The 23,066-nt window shown below is 32.6% G+C and overlaps 1 protein-coding gene across 4 annotated transcripts in view; it reads right to left on the bottom strand.

Annotated features, from left to right (window-relative positions):
* WASHC3 (WASH complex subunit 3) overlaps nucleotides 1-23,066 on the bottom strand; it is a 46,416-nt gene that overhangs the window by 9,140 nt on the left and 14,210 nt on the right. The window contains exons 3-6 of one of the 4 annotated variants that reach the window (XM_012772674.2): nucleotides 21,981-22,046; nucleotides 19,210-19,317; nucleotides 15,016-15,123; nucleotides 2,288-2,352 (exon numbers count right to left, since the gene is read on the bottom strand). In XM_012772674.2, coding sequence (XP_012628128.1) covers nucleotides 2,288-2,352; nucleotides 15,016-15,123; nucleotides 19,210-19,317; nucleotides 21,981-22,046 — 347 coding nt within the window. Of the gene's footprint in view, nucleotides 1-2,287; nucleotides 2,353-15,015; nucleotides 15,127-19,209; nucleotides 19,318-21,980; nucleotides 22,075-23,066 lie in introns of all 4 variants that reach the window. The other 3 variants (XM_012772673.2, XM_076007076.1, XM_012772676.2) reach the window with 3 other exon arrangements.

Genomic DNA, 23,066 nt, shown 5'->3' with positions numbered 1-23,066 from the left:
TTTCTTCCAAAGTGAGGCTCCTTGACTTATGTAAAACATGATTCCAAAAGCACCAGAATTCCTCTGTTAACAAGGGAGTTGATTCTACTTATCATATCTAGCTAAATGTATTAATATTTGGAACTGGTTTCCTACTCGTGGTGATAGGTTATAGTGAGTCACCCTCTCTCCAACCAGTGCCCCTGGTGACCAATGGCATGTATTTATGAGGTAACGGGTCAGAATTCAAGCCCCAGGCTGTGGTTGAGGAGTAGCTTTTCTGTAAGACAATGTTAACTGTTACTGGAATTCTACCCTAAAACTTGGCACCACTTTGAAACTGAATGTTCTCAACATTTATAAGCAATGACATACCCTCAAACTTGCTAAGCCAGATAGAAGGGTGCGTTGGGGATGTTGGGATTTTCCTCCTGGTAGTCACCCACGGAGTTCTTCAGGTGGTGTTACCTAATGAAGTCTTGAAGAGTAAGAAACCAGCCAGGCCAATATGATGGGGGAAAGTAGTTCCATAGAGAGGAAAGAAAACATTTAACGACACCAAAAGGGAATAGGAAAATGATACATTCAGGAAACTGCAAGAAGTTTGTTATGGCTGTATGAGACAGACATGTGGAAGAATGGCAAGAGATGAAGCTAGTGAGAAGATCTGGGTCTTCATGATAAAAGCATTTATATGCAATGCTTGGACCACATGTTGAAGGCAGTGGAGAGTCACAGGAAGATGTGAACTAAGAATGAAGTATGAACAGATCCACTCAGTCTTTAGTGGATGGCTTGAATTGAACAGGGAAACCAATCAGGAGCTACTATAATAATTCAAGTGAGAAATGATGAGGGCCTGAACTAAACAGCAATGGAGGCATGTGGCCAGAAGTGAGAGATATTAAACATGAGAAAATCATAGTCACTGACATAGTAGGGGGAAGAAAAGAGGGCAGAATTAAGGATTTGCAAGTGGCTAATATGGGTAGCTGATTGAGGTAAAGAATTATAAAGTAGTTTAGGCTGGGTAGGGATGAAATGAACCCAGTAGTGGGTAAAATGATTGGATATCCAGCATACCTGATGCTTACAGGGCACCCGTTTTTCATTTATTACATTTTCTCTAGAGAAATATCATCATTTTAAAGATCATTTTAGCTGTTATTATAGACGGTCTACTGTGTATTTTCAGAAGCAAAAAAGAAGTCATGGTTAATGTTAAATGTACTTATAACCTATATATTCCAATGAGTATCAAAATGGATTGAACCCATATGTCCAATTCACATTAAAATATATGTCACAATCCAACTGCTTTTACAGTGTGTGTCAGAAACAATTTCCAGAACAAATGCCAAGTATCCCGGAGATGTATTAGTTCAAATTACCAAGTCATGCCTTTGTACTTGAACTGTTTGCTACTTGGATATATATCAAAATGTAGATACATGTTAGAAATCTGTTCTTGCAGACTTTTAAAAAAATTCTTAAATTTCATATTTTGGAAGATAAAATATGAGTAAAAGACTGCTTTATGTGTTTTACCTCCAAAATGTATACCTTTTCTTGGAGGGCTGAGAGCCAAGAAAAATTCCAAAGTATACTGCTAGTACAGTATGAATGCTTGGATAACATAGCTAAATACATTGGGGTGAATTAAAACACCAAACAGGAAAGACTCTTTATAAGTACCTAGATACCTGAAAAATAGAATTCTTCTGAAGAATCCATTAAGATATATTTTATACAGGATCAATTATGTAGCCAGGTTTGCTTGGATGGAATCAATTATTGTCAAATGTCTGAGACACAACTTTTAGCATTTCTCAAATAGTACTTTCTAAAACTCACACAAACTGATATATAGTTTCTTAACAAAAATCAACATGACCTATGGTAACTTTACCCTATTTATTTCTCAATGTGGCTTAATCTAGATCATGATAGAATAAATTTCCTACATACTAAGGTGTTAAGTAAAAAGTTGAAAGATAATAACCACTGCCCCTTCCCTGCAAAAAAAAAGCAAAAAAAAAAAAAAAATCTATCATCAAATTCCAGTTCCTTTGGATATCTAGATTCATCACTGATATCTTGAAATTGCTCCTAAAATGTGCAAAGGTTTTATTACAAGCATAGGATATTTTTCTTTTTGGTAACATAGCAGACACACTATTTATGAAGATGTTTTTTTCGACCAGAAAACACTATATAGGAAAAATACAGAGAGAGCTTGCAATATTTTATTATATCTGACAAATTCAATATCTGGCAGTAATATCATTATATCAGAAGATTTACTTACTCAAGAAGATCTGGGTCTAGTCCTTCTGATATCATTTTGTTTCTTATTGCCATCACTGGAACACCCTAAGTAAAGGATACAAGATAATTCAATCATTAAAAATGCCTCCTTTATATGTCTCCACATATTACCTAAAACAAGACCTTTAGATGTCTTACTATTTAAAATAGTTCTTAATTTGCTTTTGTATTAGTATGTATATCACACTTGAGTAATCTAAAAAGATGCATACTTTATACTGACTTAATGGAATCAGTGCTATCCAATACCAAAGAAGCCCAAATTAAATCCTTTGAACTTATTCATTACTAACTTTGATGTATAGAAGAGATCATATTCTCATTCTTCTTATAACACTAACAGAAAGAACACATTAATGATTAAAACACTGGTTAGAGTAATAGAATGAATACTTAACAATATGAATAAATGTGATTTCAAATAAAGAATTCAGAGATTTCTATTCCTAAGTATAGCTATGCTTATGCTTATGTTCTTTTCATAATAAAATGGTCCAATTCCATTTGAACACTTTAGGCACAAAGGTCAAACAGAATTCAAGAACTCTCCTGGGACTACATGATACATCTTCCCAACACCAGTAAAAACACTAAGTAATGATAATTCCAGAAGTGTATAAGTTGCAAAAATATTAAGAACGTGAATTTCAAAGTTCAGGTTAAGAATATGAACAGTTAAAAAAGGATACAACAGAAATAAATACATTTGCCTGGAATAAAGTAAGCAAAAAATGAAAACTAACACCACTTAAAAAATATATTACCCCAAAGTAAGACTGATTTGAGTGAAATATATTTAAAAACACAATTTACTTAATAATAAAATTAATTTTAATAGTAGAGAAGTTCGAGACCAGTCTGGGCAACATAGTGTGACCCCATTTCTACAAAAAATTTTTAAAAAATTAGCAGGGCATGGTGGTGCATGCCTGAGCCCAGGAGTTCGAGGTTGCAGTAAACTATAACCACAATACTGCACTCCAGCGTGGGCAACAGAGTGAGGAGAGTAGAGGAGAAAGCTAACTACTTAAATTACAAGGCTGGGAATTTAACTTGATAATTAAATACCATTCAACTATTTAGGATAACAGGGAAAGTTAGGAGTTTGGAACATTTCATAAAAAAAATGGAAGTGCTTAGTAGAAAAGGGGAAAAGAAAGCAGAGTTAATGTCATATTTCTTTAAAAAGACCTCTCAGTTTCTATTAGTTATGGTTTTATGGTATAAAGTCTTTCTATAAACTCAACTATGTGATTTATTTATTATACTTTAGCATAATCCACAGGACATCATTGGAAAGGTTATACAAACAAGTTACAAAGCCGAGAAAACAGAAAGCAGGAGAAATGAGGTCGAAATAAAACATTTCCTAAAATATAGCAAAGAAAGTGTGCAGGGGTGGAGGTGAAGGGAAGCAGTGGGTGGGAAGGAAGGAGTGGGGAACAGGGAAGTTGGTGGAATTAGAAAGCTTCCTATTTTAATGTTAGTTTCATGGCATTGGTTATAGTATAAGAATAATAGAAACCTGAACCTATAAGCTCCATATTTAAACCTTAGTTTCTTGGATTGGCTTATAGCATAAGAGTACAAACACACATACCCAAAATTTAGTGCCTTTAGTCATTTCTGTATATGGCTATAGGTAAAGGGAAATATGGTCAACTTCTAATATCTCAAAGACTTATTAACACCACCTTAATACAAATCTCATAAAGTTTGATAAAAAATAATTTGGCCTCTGTTCCAAAGAATGCACTCTAAAGGGATCTGCCATTGTTTCCAGTGATGTTGCTTAGAAAATTTGTTGTTTTCCTGTATTCTTCCTTAGAGGTCAAGTAACAGAGTCTGGTTTGTTTGTTAAACATCAAAAAGAAGTGTCCAATTTCTGATTGCCAAGAGACAAAGCTACTGGTGGTCTAAGGAGGACACGAGAGACCTCAAAACTGAAGTCTACTGAACTGTGGGATTTTTTTTGGCAAGTGAAAATGGCATTTTGTCCAACATAAGTAATGAAGAAGAGAGAAGGCAGCCATAAGTCTGATGTTCCAAAAAATCACGTCTGTATTTGCGTCACTGGAGAAAGTGTGTAAAGAAGCCACACTAATGAAATTATGATGGCAGCATAATAGTGAAATACTAGGTACTTATATCACAAAAACTGTTTGGAGGTTTAGAGGCTTGCCAATATTTACATTTATTTGTTATTGTGTTAATGAAAGCCAAACTATTAAATCTCTTAGTAAACCATGTTGAAATTTTCCTAAAGTTTTAGATTAGAAGGGGGAAAAAGTCTTACTCAATTTAAGAGATATAAATGACTTTTCTTTTTTTAAAACAAAAAATCCTTATATTTTAGAATTTTTCCTCTCAGCTTATGAGTTTGAATCACAATTCAATTATGAAAGATGGAAAATATGAAGTTTTTTTCCCTACCTAAGACAACAATAAAGAAAAGCGCCATCGAGTTGATAGGTGGATAAAACTTTATGTGTAGGGAGCAGAAACAAGCAGGAATTTAAATGATGCTATGGGTTGCTAAACGGCAGCCAGTCCTCATATCAGGTTCCTTTTATTTAAAATTTAACTTCATAATATGGACTCAACCATATCCTTGCCTTCTGTTTTCCAATAGTGTTATCTTTAAAATATCTATACTGTACTTTATGAAATATATAGTATGAACTATAGGATATATGTACTATGTATTATACTGTATATTAGGGTGTTATGTTTAGGATACAATTTTGAGATAAAACAATACATATAATAGTTGTTTACTGAACAAATCACAACACAAAAGAAAGCACATGCTCAATGATCTTTTCTCTTTTTGGAAGCTTTCAGCGAAGGGATACAAAATTAATTTAAATAAATCTCTCAATCACTGTAAAATGAATATCGCTATCTAAAAAGGAGAAGTTTTATTTCTAATGACCTGTACAAATCTAGAAAATGCTAGACTCTGATATTAACTATGATAATGTTACCACCAAGGGTTGTTAATCTCAAACTAAATACATGGGCCAAAGAGTCTCATAAATCTTGATTAATACTATACACAGTGGTTTCTATGAAAGCTAACAGTAAATTATTCCTTTTTCAAAGATTATCTCAAGGCATCAGTTTCATAATAAGTATTTCCCACTGACTGCAATCAGGTATCTTTAAAGATGAAGGAACAAATTGCTTGAATACATGGGCAAAAATTATACCAGCTATGACTAGGGCCCCAGGAAATTGGTAAGGCAATTTCTGTTGCTTTATTCATAAAATACATTTTAGCAGTTTCAAAAAGTGAGGGATCTATTGTTGAGACATAATTCAAAATATAGCTGCATCGATTTCCCCATGTGATTGATTCTCCTCCCAACCTCTCCTATAAAATACACTGTAACATGATAAATATCAGATGTTAATGGCTCAAAAAAGTATATTCTTTGCATTTTGTAGCTACTCAAGTATTTGTTGGATTTAAGAATAAGTTAGGGCTGTGGAGGACCCATTTTCCTCTCTTCACTATAATGCAAAAGCAATATCTAAACTTTAAAGATTCATTTTGATAGGCTAATTAATCGTAGAACTCCATTTTTAATATATAGCTCATTTGATTCAAATGATACAGTATCTGTTCTTCAAAATACATATTAATTAGAAATTTCTAAATTTAATTATACTTTTATTTTCTAGGAATAAAAACTTTGAATAAAAATTTTAGAAGAATTTTTATAGCAAATCATCTTGGAATTTGCTACTTAAGAGTATAAGTTCAGATGGTCTCCTGATCAATTTTTGAAAACTTACTACTACTTGTACCTGTTCAAGAGGATTTAAAGAACTATCTCTAAATATAGCAATAAACGCTGGAAAGAAGTCTTAGTAATTAATGAAGATTATTCTAATGACTGAAATCACAGAATATTCATTTTTAAATTAATTTTTCAATAGTGGTAACGTATTTGAACTGGTATATTATGATTCTCTCACTCAATGCCCTTAGGGATCTAACAGGTACCCATTTAAAGAGAGATGGCCAGGAATAGGCATTCCACATGTCTACAGAACCACAATGAAGGGTCCTGAATCTGATAACAATGTATCATCAGCACATGGTCTAACCAACTAACTGAATAAAAGTCATTTGTGAACCTGGGCTAGAAAAAAAGCAAGAAAAAATTTGGAATGCTTCACTGAATTATGAAAACCTCCAGTAACTTGTATTTATGTATGAAAATATTCTTTAAAATTATAATATTAAGATAAATACAAAAATATAATTATCCTCAGGTAGAATAGATAATTTTCAATCATTTTTCCCAATAAAATTCAATATTTTGAAATCTACTTTATTTCTTTTAAAACATACAGCTAACACATCAGCATTTTCTCCTTAATGTTAAATAATCTTTATCTTTATTTATAAAGTTAAATAATGTTTAAATAATCTTTATTAGTTTACAAATGAAGTATGTTGCTGCATCTTATGTTGCTGTGACCAATTCAAGTCAAATCATCTTTTGACCTAGGACTGTACCATTATGAATGTGTACACTATCTGACATCCTAGTTAGAATGTAGTGCTAAAAACGTCTTCCTCTTTAGGGACTAAGAGATTTTTAGTCCCTAAAACCCCTTAGGCACTTCTCTCCCTCCTCAGGTGAGCCCACGTCCTTATTCTAGCTCATCTGCGTCTCTAGTCCTTACTTTTTCTCTCATCAATTAAACACAATCTTAAACAAAAAAATTTATAGCTAGGTTGGGAATAATGATATTTCTAAAAAGAGTAAATCTACATAACTAACTACTTAATTTATATCACTATTATTTCCCCCTCACCAATTTGGAAAACTTTTAAGTGAGGCCCCTTCTTATTTCTGGCAGAGGTGGCCAGTGAGAAAGATGAAAGACAGATACTGAGAAATTAAAAATGGATAACTGAAAAATTACAGTTGTATCAGAGCAAAAGGACTATACCACACATTTCAGCAAGCATAAAAACTGTGATTGCTAGTGTATATCTTCAAGAGCTTCCTTATGAGCCTTACTAGAGTGCTGTTCCTTTTGTCACAACTTCTAAAGAGTTAAGAAGCTGTTTAAATGAGTTAGAAAGATATGAAGTCAAACATTAAGATATTTTCTGCTAATGCCTTTTGTTATAATTTTATATATCATAAAAAGGAAATTCTTGTGAAACTTAAAATTATTATAAGCTAATCCTCTAAACGTTCCCTCCCTTGTGTTTGCTTCCTTCTGCCACTTCTTTGTCTTTCTGTCATGGGGAAAGGGGCACAGAGCTAGGGTATAGTAGCAAATTTGAGGCAGATAAAGTAAATTTTATCGACACAGCAAAATAAATAGAAATCAAGAATTAAACATTTTGGATTGAAAGGACTCTTACATATAAGCTATCCTATACACTGTTTAAATTATTTTAATTATAATACCAATGGCACAAAAATATGATGTGGAGAACAAATTCCTGAAGAAATACATTCTCTTCTAACACACTTTGAAAGCTGATTTGACAAACTGAACATCCTAGGTTCATTACATTCTCAATTTTTTTTAAAAGATTATTTTGCATTCTCAATTCTCTTACATTTCACTTGCTCCCCCCTTTAAATTATTCTTTAAATTAAAATTAATTTCAATTATCTGGTATATTATAAGAAAACAAAATACTCAAGTGTATAGTAACCAAATATCCTTCTACAACTCTAATGGAAATGGCATCTGTATAATATACCAGTTTGTTGGTATGTGACTATTCTTCAAATATGACTGGGAATTCCAAAACTTCCTGGGGCTCACAACTCAAAATATATTTTCCAGAGACTGTACATACTATAAATAAAAGTAGTCACAGTAAACACCTAGATCCTGGAAACAAATCATTCACAAATGAATACTTTCATGGCAATTGAATGCCACCTAAGGATAGCTATAATGAAAAAAAATGATATTAATATTAAAATATTCTGATATGTATAACTATATCAACAGTGATATTAGTGAAGAAGAATAGATGAGAATTAAGGGTGGCATGTGTAATATTACCAACTAGATATTGGCAACCATATAACTTACTAGGTACCTGCCTACTACATGGCAAGTACTTCCTGTCATCTTCTATATTACACTCAAGAAAAGCAAGAAATTTAAAACTTGGACTTAGTAATATCATTGTTTACTGTTGTCTAACAAAGAAAAATTTAAAAGAAAGAATAAACATAAGGGCAAATACATAATTTAAAGGCAGTCTTCTCAACACTAAGAAGTTGAGAAGACTGTACACAGCATGACTAGTTCTAAGTTCCTTAACTTTCAAGGCATCATGGGGAGAGTTCAAAATGCAGCCAAAATGACTGAAAAATAATAAATCTGCAAAACTGGCATAATAATTCTCCACACATGGTTTTCTTACAGGCTGGTTTACTGACTTTAGCAGAGAATAAGTAATTTTTGTACTTCTTTTCCAAAAATATGACAAAAAGTGGTGTGTTTCTAGGTTCTCTGGATACTCAGGCCATGGAAAAGTATAGATAATATAGCAGGGGCTTCCAATTGGTGGCTAACTGTCACAGTTTTCTGGTTAGGGGAAAGCTCTATCTAAACCTTCTTGTATTTGATATACGATAGAATGTAGAGGAAGAAAGTTAACTGTCAGAGGTCCCTTGAATTTCATTTATCCCAACTCAAAGTTACTCTACCATTCTACTAAGCTTTGGTTCTTTCTTTTAGTTATATTCAAATAGACTTGGCTAACTATGTAGCTGATGTGAAGGATAAAATATTTTTATTTATAATTTTTAAGGTTGGCTACATTATGCAATTAATTAAAGAGACAAATGTTTATTTGCATTTCTGCCTTATCTACATTCATAAGTGTAGAAAATCAAGTAATTGGGCATGAAGCTTTTATTTTCAATAAACAGAGGCTAAAACAACACAAAAAAATTATCCCCCTATTCCCCAAACCTCATGTGCTCAAAAACCATTAACATTAATATTGATTAGTAAATCTTAGATATCATAAAGAAATACATATTAATATAATATAGTTTTAAAACAATGAAACAAACAAAATATAGTTATTAAACTAAATCCATACCAGTGTTTTTCAAAGCTGTGATTATACATGAACCAGTAGCTCCTCCTTTGGACTACACTATTGATCTGTGATGAGGAACCTAACCTGGGGTTCCCTAGACCATGGAAAGCATATGACTGGGGTCATATCCAAAAAAATGGTTTTAAAGACTTTAATAGCTCTAACAGTAACTACACCTTGTTTGGTGTCTAAACAGCACTCTACTTCACGCTTGATTAGTTTCACGAGGTCCAAGGTGCGTAACTTCTTGACGAACATCTTTAATACTCATTTGGATCCTCTTCATCCTTAGGTAATGGAAGTCACATTTCCCCAGGCCAACATCCATGGTTGGCAACAGACACATCAGAACCACCAGAACCAAAGAGATTATTCAATTCACATTTTAAGTCAGCCAAAGAAAACAGAGCTTTAAAAAAGTCTAAGTATCCGAAGAGACTGTTTTGGCAAATATGGTTTCAAAAATACAAGTCATTAGCTTCTTAATGTGGAAGTCGGACTTTCCCAATGCACAATTTATTACTGGCAAAAGATTCACCAAGCTTTGCCAGTAAAAAGAGAAGAATTGTTGGAAAAGTGATCTATGTACACAATTCCAGTTAAGTTATAAAAGCAATATGTAATTTAGTAAAGGTTTGTGCTGCACTATTATGACAACAAACATTAAATCAGAATCAATTATCTGCCACATTTGGAACAAAACGGTATTACTCACTGAAAATCTTGTATAAAACTTGCTTAAAAAGGAGAAAAAATGTCAGAAAATGCCAGCAGGTGTTCCAGGAACATTCATTAATAATAAGATTCACATCTGGGGATCAATTAATAGATTACAAATCTAAAGAAACTTTGTATTTTATGTATGAGGGAACTGAGGCCTTGAGAAGTGACATGACCTGAACAGGGTCACACAAGGAATATATGACAAAGCTAAGAAACTATACCATGTTGGATCTCAGAAGTACAGGGTAAAGATCTGGGTATACTCCTAGGCATTCAAATTGTCTCTCAGAGAGCAACTACTTTCTAGAACTGTAATCATTCTATTATCTCACAGAGGGTAATCCAGGAGTGACAGAAAAAGACATGGAGACCAAAGAACAAGGTAATGTTTATTACTCTTTGAACTGGTACTTGTGATAAGTGAAGGACTGTGTTGGCTTCTGTTCAAAGGAGTTTATATTAAATGGTCTTAATTATCTAGGCTCTAAAATAGATTTACTGGTATGTGACAAGCGAGCCAAAGCAAATATAAAAGTAGGACATTCCAGGGGATAGTTACAACCCGGGAAAAGGATGCCAAAAAAGATGGTAGCTCATCCTGATATCCAGGAAGTCTGAAAATTAAAAACAAAGCCTGTTTTTTTAATAATCTGCAGGACTTTCTATGTTTACCTATCTAAAGTGAATCATTACTCATTGGTAGTCTGCAAATTCAAGCTTTCTATACTAGAGAATAAGCTTAAAGAGCTTGAAAAACACCTTTCCATTACAGAGGATGAAATGGTTCTAACAATAATTCAGGAAGGAAGTGGGAAAAAAGATTAAAAGATTGTTGAGGAGCTATTATATATTAAGATGCTACTGAGTGGAAGAATATTACATTTTAGAAAATATAATTGGAACATAGGTATAATACTCTGCTTATGGAACAGTAATTCATACTTTTAATGACAACAATATAATGGTAATTGAAAAAGGATAAATTCTATTATTGCCTTTTCACAAGGTAAAAAGACCTTGTACTGTTATTTCCTTTTTGAGGGTACAGAGATGGTTTTTTTTTAGGATCTTAGGAATAGATTTTTATACTGTTGGCATAAATGTAGTGATTTTTTTTTTCAGAAAGATAGGTTTCTTTTGAGATCATGCTATTTTCCCTTTTGTTACTACAAACAATTCCCTAAAAGTTGGAATGCAGGCTTCTAAACATTTTAAACTGATAACTTGAAGAAATGGGAGCATATTTACATATTTCCAGGTGATACAAAGAGGGGAAGGAGAGTTAATATGCAGGACTAAATAGTTCATTCAACAAACATTGATTGAATATCTTTATGGGTAAGGTGTTAAAATGAATATAAAGATTAATCAAGATACCATTCTTCCTCTCATGGTTCCATTTTCAACTGGGGATATAAAAATATGTACAGATAATCACAGAATAAGGTATGAAGTGATAAATTCTAGAAAGATTACAGATAAAGTGGTTGGATAGGTCAATGAAGGGAGATATTAATTTTAGCTTTATGTGCTTACAGGTTTAGAATCTGGATTGATTTAGTGGAAACATTCATAAGAACATGCTAGATGAGTAGAATTTGGACATGTAATAAGGGGAATCTAGATTCAGGGGTGAAAAAGCACAGATCATATAGGAAAAGGTTTATAGTTTTGTCTGACTGAAGAATGGAATTGAAGACAGGGGGCAGTAAACAATAAAAATTGGGTAATAAGATTCTGGGATACAGGTTGGCACAATAAACTAAAAACAATAAAATTCAATTTAAATTGGATAAATTTTTAGTTTTAGGATGGCAATTTGATGTTGTTACCCCCTTTATTCTTGCAAATCACCCTTGAACAATAAGAAATAGAATATAACCTCTATCTTTACTGATACAGACGCATATATGAACCACACATCACAGGACAGTTTAGAGGTGATAGAAGAATGATTGATGACTTAGCATAGCAATGGAAGGCCATGTCCATGTGCCTGAAGAGGGAGACACCATGACGTAGGAGCACTTCCAGAATCCTGGAAATGCTTAGGAAATAGAAACACCCATACCAAAGATAGGAAGGAAGCAAAAGGCTAGAATACCAGAAGACTTAGCTAAAATCAGAAAAAGGCGAAGGCAGAGAGGTTGAACCCTTGATCATACTCAGTGACATCGAGCAAAAAGGATGGACTGAAGTTAAGTACCAAGTACTGCTAGAGAGTTAAGACTTTCTTTTCTTTTTTCTTTTTTTGTGACACAATCTCACTCTGTTGCCTGTGTTAGAATGCAGTGGCATCATCATAGCTCACTGCAACCTCAAACTCCTGGACCCAAGTGATCTTCCTGCCTCAGCCTCCGGAGTAGCTGGGACTACAGGTGCATGAAATCATGTCTGGTGAATTTTTTAAGGTTTTTTTGTATAGATGGGTTTTTGCTATTGCCCAGGTTGGTTTCAAACTTCTGGCCTCAAGCAATACTCCTGCTTCAGCCTCGCAAAGAGCTAGGATTACAGGTGTGAGCTACTGTGCTCAGCCACAGCTTTCTTTTTTATATAAAACAATTTATTTTCTTAAATGTATTTAAATTTAAAAATATATATGATGTTAATATATAGTTTATAATACTTTAAAAATTCTTAATCAGAAGACCTTTATTCCAAAATACATATGCTATATGTATGATGTACCAACATTAGAGATTCTAATTTTATAGTGTGGGGCCCAGGAACTTATATTTTAGAATTTTCTCATTCTGAAAGCCACTGAGCTAGTGTGAAAAAGAAATCTATCATCAAAACCTATGAAAAGGTAAAATGGCATAGAGAAAAATATAAGCATTTTCATTCACAACCAAATACCATGTGCTAGGTATCGTTCTAGGACTAGGAATGGTGCAGTACACACAAAACATTCCCTGTCCTCATGGAGTTTATAATTTAGTAGAGGAAAAGACACAAAGTAAATATGTAACATATGAACAATGCTAGAAGCTGAGATGAAGAAAAATACAGCAGGGAAAGGGTAAAGAGAATTGGGTCAGAGGACATTACAATTCAAAATAGGGTGGTCAAGGAAGGCCTCATGTAGAAGGTAATATCTGAATAAAGATCTGAAGGAAGGGAGCAAACTAAGAAGATATGTGGGGAAGAGTATTTCAGGCAGAGAGACTAGCTGATACAAAGGCCCTGAGACTCTTAGGAGACTGCCCATATATTTATCCAAGGAAATCAAGGAGGCCAATAGAGCCCGGGAAGAATGAGTGAGGATATGAGATCATAAAGGGAGCATGGGAGCTAGCTTGTACAGGATCTCACAGGCCTGTCTATAAAAGACTTTGGCTGTTACTCCTAGTGAGATGGTAAACTATATGATTGAAAAGAAGAATATTTAAAGGGGCAATTATATATATACATATATATATGTATTTGAAAACAATGGAACTTGTTTAAGTAATTAATAACAAAAATTAAAATTGTAAGTCGTGTCTGGAAACTTTGCTAAATAAATCTAGATAATACTTAGTATATATAGTACCTTAGTGTTTAATAAATATTTCTAGAACAAATGGACAGTAGATTTACACTGAAAAGGAAAAAGAATTTTTGAAGTTCTTGTAAAATCAAAGGTAATGTATCAAGAATATAACTGTTATCCCAAGATACAGTCTTTCATAAAAGATTTCAGGGCATTCAAATATCACTCAGTAGATTTTCCTATTTCCTAATTTATATAGGTAAGACAAGAAGGGACTAACATAAAAAGCCTTTTTCAGAGTCATTTTGAAGCTTTGCCTCTTTTGTTTAAAAGACTGAAACACACAGTTTTTAAAAAGTGTATTTTCAAGCTTAGGCTTTCCCAGGTTCTACCTTTAAAAATGCATTCATCATGATTCATACTCAAGCTGGCTCTGCTTTATTCTTAATTTAAAAACTTCATATATTTTCTCCAAACCCTGTTTTTGTTTTTATTTTTGTTTTTCTTGGAAAGCCTAGAGCTTCAGGAAAAAAATAACGGGTTAAGAAAAAAAGAATTTTTTAAAGTGATAAATCCACTCCTGATAGCTAGGAAAAGTGAATATATTTTTCTCCCTGCCCACCCTGCCCCCACAGCTTCTAAATGAATCAATCTACTCTTTCTGGTTGTCAGAGAGTATTTGCTTTTAAATAATTTGGTGATAAACAATGCCATGGACAGAAAAACAAAACTGTTCTTTAGTATTAGTATTATACTTCTTTTGCCTGCTAATAGAATTTTATAAAAGCATTAATTTTTTTGATTAACAGAAAAATGATGGACAGCTACCTTCTTCAACCACTGAAATAGAACTTTCTTACAGGAATGAAAAGAAATTAACTTCTGCTGTTAGAGACAACAGCAAATATTTTTGATATCATACCATGTTATGATTTCTTAGAAAAAAATATGAATTATGAAGTCATATATTAAAGCATTACTTTATATGGCCAAGAGATCACTGATAGATTCACATCAGAGAAAAGTTATTAAAAAAAACATTATTTGTGCTAGCATATGGGAATTAAAGCTAAAATCAAATGATTTACCAAATGAATATTCTTTCATTCCTTTCTGATACATACAAGATTTGCATTGATAACTGTGTAAAGCAAAAAAATTTATATAAATCTTTATTAAACTATGTTAATTTGAAATATGTGATCAATTGTAATTAGAAAGATTTGATTTCTGGCTACTTTTTATCAGGGTATTAATTACAATAGAAAAGAAGTAAGAGAGTAGAAAACTTGGTCACTCAGTTTAGCAGTTTTCTCAGATTGATAAAATAACAATGAAACCTCCAGGGTTAAGAATTTCAAATGAGGCTGCTAGACAGAGAAGACAGACCAAATTAGCTTACCACTTGAACCATTTTGAGATATCTGGCATATCTTGGATCCTTGGCTACAGTTAAGATATTTTCTGCTGATACTTCACTTTCCTGTGGTCCAGAGTCTTGTATACTGTTCTGCTGTAGAGAGTATTTTGTATAAATCTTTAGACAATTCACAAAAAGGGTCCATCATGTTACTTAAAAGGGATGTTTCTGTCTATAATTCTAAGGCAATAAATATCAGAAAAAAAATCATATTTCTAAATTTAAATACTAATAATTTAATTATGGGACATATGTTTCTAAATATCTACAAATACTTAAATTTGACTTCAGAGGAAGCTACACTTAATATCAACACTATATTATTCCTTAAAATGCAAATGTATTCATACATTAAAAAAATTAAAATTCTGCTTTACTTGTCCTCATGGTGCTGATATAAAGCATGAATTATATAGATGTATATTTTAATGAAACTTTTAATAAAGCTAATAAAACTATTTGATTCATCAACTCTAATAGAAAGCAAATTGATTTCCTAGGTATCTACCATTTACCTAATTCAACTCTTTATTTATGGAATCATCTTATTCTAAGGGGATATGGCTCTTCTAAGTTTTTAGAAAGTGATTCCTGGAGAATTTTTGGAAGAGGAGCCAGTTTCTCAGACAAAATTATTTGGTTTTATACACTTCAGCTACTGATGGAACTATTAATGGTAACATTATCCACAGAGTGGTTAAGATTAAATACTAAATATTATTTACAGTGAAGAATACTGGGGAATGATCTTTTTAGATAAAAATGCTTTTGCTATACAATTAGGCCTCACTCCACATGACACAGTGTTAACCGAAACTTGTGTTCACAGAAACCCTACCCTTAAGTGCAAAGCCAGGACTGCTTGTATATAGTACTTGATTTTTCTATCAAACTGAACATTTAGAATAAGCTTACTTTTTTGAACCTTGCTCATTATCTGTATATAAGTGTTAAGAGGAATTTATTTAACAGAATGAAATCAATTTTATATGTCTATGTTGAAATGTAGGTAAAATTAATTTTAGGTAAAATGTAAATAAATGTCTAAATCTTCACAATCTTTAAAATATGAGTATGAATTACATATTATGGTTTTTTTTAATCAGATAATTCAAATATAAACTAAATCTGTCAAAAACTCTGAAGCAAATAAAACATCCAAAAAATCCTTTAGGTTTCTCTTGTTTTATGATACTGTTAAGTGAACAAAAGTAATTATGTATATATTCATCTATAATGCACATAAGTTTAAAAAGTCCAAAACAGTGTTAGTTAATAAAAAATTCAAATGAAATCTAAATTTTTTTTAGATTTATGGACATTAAACTCATATGACAACACAATAGAGCTAATGAGAATTACATTCCAGCCTAATAGCTTTCAACTCTCAGCTGTTAATTTTTGCCTAATAACCAATACCTCAACAAGGTTTAATTATGTAATATCTTACACTTTTGCTATTTGACTGACCCAATAAATCCTCTACCATATCTCTCAACTGTCCTTCATTTTATTCTCAAATTAATCTCAATCTGCACAACTGGATATTCTATTGTAAATAATGATAAAATCTGAACCACAAAATTAAAGTTGCAGAAAAATCAATATACAAATCTTAGATCTTTGACTTGTGTATAGATAGTGATAAATAAATGGTTTTTTAAAAAGTGCATAATTATACTTTATCTGATAATTGAGTTGACTATAATGTCAATGTAAACTCAGTATTAAGCAGTACTTAAGCTCATTTCAAAATATTTTATACAAAATATACCAATTAATAAAAATGAAGAAATGAGAAGTTGACTTTGAATATTAAGAACATGCTGAAGTTATTTTATTAAGCTAATCAACACACAACTTTATCATAATTTGTAAAATTTTGCAAGCCAATGGAACTTTATAAATCCTCTAAATAAATTAATATGGCATATAATTTTAAAATAAAATTGCCAGAGATATACCAGATCATTCTGAATTTGCAAAGTGAATTAAGAAATTCAGCAGTGATTACTGGTAATCAATTTTTCGGGACCTTACATAGGTGATGACCAACACAACTGCATAAATGTTTTAAAAAATATATTATAGATGGCATTCATAATAGCACCTGGAAAAATTAATATTCAAAGTTAGATACCACTTAAAAATTTTATAAAAACACATGACTATATCCAAAGAATAACTACTAGGATAGTTCATATTCAATTGAGAGAACTTTATAAAGTTAAACTCTTCTACATTTGGATTTCCTCTTGTATATTATATATCAGTGTCCATCATAATAGAATTAGTTATATTAATTAAACAGGTGCTAAACTTTCTAATATCTAATTATTAAGTAAATGATCATCTAATTCATTGCCCAAATACACACTCTATCTAAATGTATGGCTTCTTTCCCAGGGCCTCACACCACATATCCTCAATGTGTTTGATGAATTGAGCACAGCTACTGGAGAAAGTGTATTACAGAATAGCAGGTAAGAACTAGGGCTCCTGGCATCAGTCTGCCTGGGTTAAAATTCTAGCTCTTCCATTACTATTTAACCTTCTGCAAGTTACTTAATGTCTGTGTACCTCATTTGACCCATCTGTAAAGTAAGATTGATAATATAGTGCTTACATCATATGGCTATGGTGAGAATTAAATGAGTTAATGTATGAAAAGCACTTAAAAATGTATGTGCCCTGGCACAGAGTAAGCACCCTTCAAGTTGACAGCTGTTACTATCATTGTCAATATCATCTTTTCTCTAAAAAATATCCTGTGAAAAGTATCTCCAGGTACAAATGTAAAATTCCATTATGTAGGAAGTCTACTTGCTTATTATTACTTTGGTAGGCCAATATTTTAGTGATTATTTTATTCTGGATTTATTATTATTATTTTGGAGACAGGGTTTCACTCTGTTGCCTGGGCTAGAGTGCAGTGGCGTCATCATAGCTCACTACTACCTCAAACTCCTGGGCTCAGCTGCCTCAGCTTTCTAAGCAACTGGAGTAGCGTGCCACCATATCCAGCTAATTTTTCTATTTTCTATAGAGACAGGGTCTTGATATGTTGCTCAGGCTGGTTGCCAACTCCTGGCCTGAACTGATCCTCCTGCCCTGTCCTCCTTAAATGCTTGGATTACAGGTGTGAGCTACCACACTTGACCTTATTTTGGATTTTGATACCTCACTGAGATACCCTAGAGGTTGTTCTCAAACAACAAATAATTTTCATTTTTTTGAAATAAAAAATAATATAAAATTTAAATTTATACAGAAGCATACAAGAATATTAAAATATAAGACCCAAATGTAAAGTGTGGCTCTTACTAGGATGCTGATTCAAACAAATCAATTTTAAAAACACACTTTTTAGACAATGGGTATTTCTAAGAACAGTAGCTCTCAAATATAAAGAGCCTACAAATCACCTAGGGATCTTGTTAAAATGTAGATTTTGATTCAGCAGTTCTTGGGGGAGCCTGAGGTTCTTCATTTCTAACAAGCCCCCAGGTGATGTCCGTGCAGCTGGTCCACTGGGCATACTTTGAGTAACAAGAGGTTAGATGACACCAGAGAATTATTGTTAATTATACTGTATATGATAAAGTATGATAAAGACATTTAAATAAGAAAAATGTTACAAAAGAAAATGTCAAAACTTTTCAAAGATGCTCAAAGAATTATGTAGGGGTAAAATGACATGATGCTTGGGGTTCATTTCAGCAAGTGACAAGATAGATGAAGCAATTGTGACACAATCTTAACTGGGAATCTGGGTAACAGGCATTGAGCATTCATTGTACTCCTCTTTCTATGTTGTGCATGTTTACAATTTTATAATAAAACATTTTAAAAGTACATTTCTTATAAGAACTTAGAAAAATTTCCATAGGGAACTTGAAGAAAATAATTGTATTTATGATTTTTTCTAGCCCTATACATATTTAATTTCTTTTTTATAGGCAAAAACAAGAATATTAACTTCAGGAAGCCCAAAATAATAAAATAAAACAGCTAGCTAACTTTTTCTCACCCGAACTTCATTTTCTATCTTAAGGTTTTATAATTTTACTATTAAAAGTTTTACATTTTTGTTTAACTTCTTCCTTCCAAACTACTGCTTAGGTCTATTAGTTTCAACCAAGAAGATCTGCTCGTCCTTGGAACTCAAATACTTACCTGTGATTGCTCTGAAGTGACTTCAGAATGTGATCCATTTGTGACACCAGTGACACTTAAAGGAGATACTTCAAATGTGACATCATCTAGGCCTGGGATAGATGACAACTGAGGAAAAGAAATTAGTGTTGATATACAAGTACCATAGCAGGTACATAAATAAATACTAAATTTCTAGGTGTGAGTATGAGGCCTGTCCAGAAAGTATCCAGCCATTGTTAATGTATCGAGAACATGAGAATGGTTACAAGGCTGAATACCTTCCAGACAGACCTCATATTTTTAATAGCTGTTTTATGTTCTAAGTCTATACAAATAGGTTCATAAAATCTCATCTTCAATTCTCCATGTCATAAGCTAAAAGTGAAAGACAGTCACAAATAAAATACTTTTGAAGAATTTCTCAAAAATCTAATTTAGCTTATAACCATTCTTTTCCCAGAAATTATTTTTAAAATACAGATAATCCTAGCATAAGGACTGAGAGCATGGGCTTTGGAGTCAGATTAACTAGGTTTAAATCCCAGTTCTGCCATTCACAGCTGTGTGATATTGTGTTAATTTTCTCACCTCTAAAGTGGGGATAAGACAATTTACCTCAAAAAGTTATTGCAAAATGATTTGTACTGAAAAATTTTATTTGAAAAGTGCTATGAACCAGGCGCGGTGGCTCACACCTATAATCCTAGCTCTCTGGGAGGCCAAGGCGGGCGGATCGTTCAGGAGTTCGAAACCAACCTGAGCAAGAGTGAGATCCTGTCTCTACTATAAATAGAAAGAAATTAAGTGGCCAACTAATATATATAGAAAAAATTAGCCAGGCATGGTGGTGCATGCCTGTAGTCCCAGCTACTTGGGAGGCTGAGGCAGGAGGATTGCTTGAGCCCAGGAGTTTGAGGTTGCTGTGAGCTAGGCTGACGCCATGGCACTCACTCTAGCCTGGGCAACAAAGCGAGACTCTGTCTCAAAAAAAACCCCAAAAGACAAAAAGTGCTATGTGGCACATTTTAAGTTTGAATTATCTAGCATATGCAAAACTTGTCTTTACTTTTTAATGTATGAAACAGCTCATTCATTTTTCTTTTTTTTTTTTATTTCGGCATATTATGGGGGTACAGATTTTAAGGTTTCAATAAATGCCCATCATTCATTTTTCTTTTGCATTTACCACTGTTATTAAAATGTTTCTTATACACAAAAAATAGGCATACTGTCAGCATTTCAATATGCAATGATTAAGCATTTGAACCTGAATAATTAAACACTTCAGGTTAGATTTGCAAGATCCATGCAAATCACCTTTTCTCATTTCATTTAGATATCAATGATACACATATGTCAGATGTTTGACTTTGGGGACTGAATCTAAGGCCATGGAAATAACTAAGGTTAATTTGCCCATGTGGGATCTTAATGTGTGACCTTGGACTCTAACTCCATGAGAATTCCCCAAACATTAAAAATGGCACATACTCATAATAAAGAATAATGAAAACACCAATAGTAATAAGATCTTAAGCAGCAATATTCATTGAGAACTGATGACTGATGACAGTACTTAACACAGTGGCTACAGCCCAAACAATTTCTAGTGGATATGGATGTTAGGAGAATATCTTGAACGTGTTCAAGGCCAGGTATTCTAAATTTCCAAGCTAGAGAAATACTGTGAGAGAAATATAGTTGCTAAAGTCCATTAACGAAATATAGAAAGCACAAACTAGATACTCTGGTCCTTATTCTAAAGCTATGTCATTTTTATTCCTCAAATATTCAATAAATATTTTTTAGATCAATTTTTTTGGGACAAAGTCACAAAAACCAGAAAGTCACAAAAATATACTAGGGTCTCCATAACTTTATGAACAGAAAAAACCCCACATGAACAATATGTTAAAAATGAAACCAAGTGAAAACTAAATATGCCACTGTTCTTCAATGATACCTTTAAGCTTTCAAATCAGAACAGTATTCTATTTTTCCTAGTTATCACTTATAATTTCTGACATCAAAAGTAGTATTCTTCATTAGCATTTAAGATATTTACAAATAGAAAACAGATGATATTGTTTCTATATTTTGCTCTGAGACATCTAAAGATTTATATAAATATTATTGTATCAGGCTGGGCGCTGTGGCTCACGCCTGTAATCCTAGCTCTTGGGAGGCCGAGGCGGGCGGATTGCTCAAGGTCAGGAGTTCAAAACCAGCCTGAGCAAGAGCGAGACCCCGTCTCTACTATAAATAGAAAGAAATTAATTGGCCAACTGATATATATATAAAAAATTAGCCGGGCATGGTGGTGCATGCCTGTAGTCCCAGCTACTCGGGAGGCTGAGGCAGAAGGATCACTCAAGCCCAGGAGTTTGAGGTTGCTGTGAGCTAGGCTGACGCCACGGCACTCACTCTAGCCTGGGCAACAAAGTGAGACTCTGTCTCAAAAAAAAAAAAATATTATTGTATCATCTGTTAAAATAATTTTAAATTTTCCATCAAATGAAGTGAACTATATGACAGCTCAATTGCTACTTTTATGATGTTTCTGCCTAGCATAATGAAAGTAATCTTAATCCATGTGCAAATTTTAATTAATGGTTCATAACAAACATCATTTCCTTTGCAATTATATTTTTTAAAAAATAAATCATCAAATGACTTCATAGATACAGGAACTAAACTGAATTCATTCTCAAATGCAATTAAAGTTATGACTCAGAGAGTTCGTATATGCACAGCAAAGTTTATACTATAAATTATTCAGAAATACGAACCTTTGCATCTAAAATATTGAGGGTTGTTTCAATTTGTTGGATACGAAGAGAAAGGTCTGCAAGTTTCTGGAAAAGAAAAATTAGAGACAAAAGACTAAAATCTTTGGTTATAATAGACTGTTAACAAGAACAAAGGGCAGATTTGAAAATATTACAAAACATGATTATATTTGTCATTTTCTAACATACTACTGTGTTATTTACATGACTAGGAATGGGAACTCAAGCATTGTATTATCTTTATTAATATTCACCAATAAGAAAGTTACATTTTCAGCTTTAGCAAACTAATTATCAGAGCAGTGAACAATCACTGGGATTGTAATATAAACTTAACCCAAAACTGAGTCTTTTGTTCACTGCTATATCCCTAGTGCCCTGAATAGTACCTGACACTTAACAGGAGCTTAATAATTATTTGTTGATGAAGGAATTCTTCAGAGAAAACAAGAATAAAAATTAGCCAAAGATTGCCTACAATAGGGTCTGTCTTTATAAATCACTTAAACATTTAAATGTATATAATTTGTCTAAAATTCAGACTTCTTAAGTGTGAATAGTAAAAGGAGATGAAATTGGAAGATGAGTAATTCATTTTGGAAACAATTAAAACAAAAGATAAAAAATTAGAAAGAGTACTAAAGAAGCAAAAAGAAGTAATCTACCATCAAAATGCAAGATAAACTAGATCGAAGAGCTTGCTATGCTCTAGTTACTTTGTACAATTATTCATATACATATACACCTACACAAATAAAAGTAACATCATAAAATATGATCCATATGAACATTTTTTTAAAACTCCTTAATCCTAAACATTATTATATTCAGTCATACAGTCCAAGAGCAGTTAGCCAATTTAATATAACAGTTTCAGATATACAACATTCTGACTGTCTTCTGGGATATTATTAATACCACAATCATGACTAGTAAGAATTTTAACACCCTGAGAAATGGTCATTTTACCCACAATGAGGGGAAAAACCTGAAAGTAGGCACAGACTAGTTAGTGCTTCTTTACAGGGTACTTATTTTTAAGATGAGCATCTTGATATCCACAAGAATATAATCTAAAAATAAAAT

Source organism: Microcebus murinus, chromosome 10, assembly GCF_040939455.1.
Source record: "Microcebus murinus isolate Inina chromosome 10, M.murinus_Inina_mat1.0, whole genome shotgun sequence".
Classification (NCBI taxonomy): Eukaryota; Metazoa; Chordata; class Mammalia; order Primates; family Cheirogaleidae; genus Microcebus; species Microcebus murinus.
This window is presented reverse-complemented; position numbering and strand designations above follow the sequence as displayed.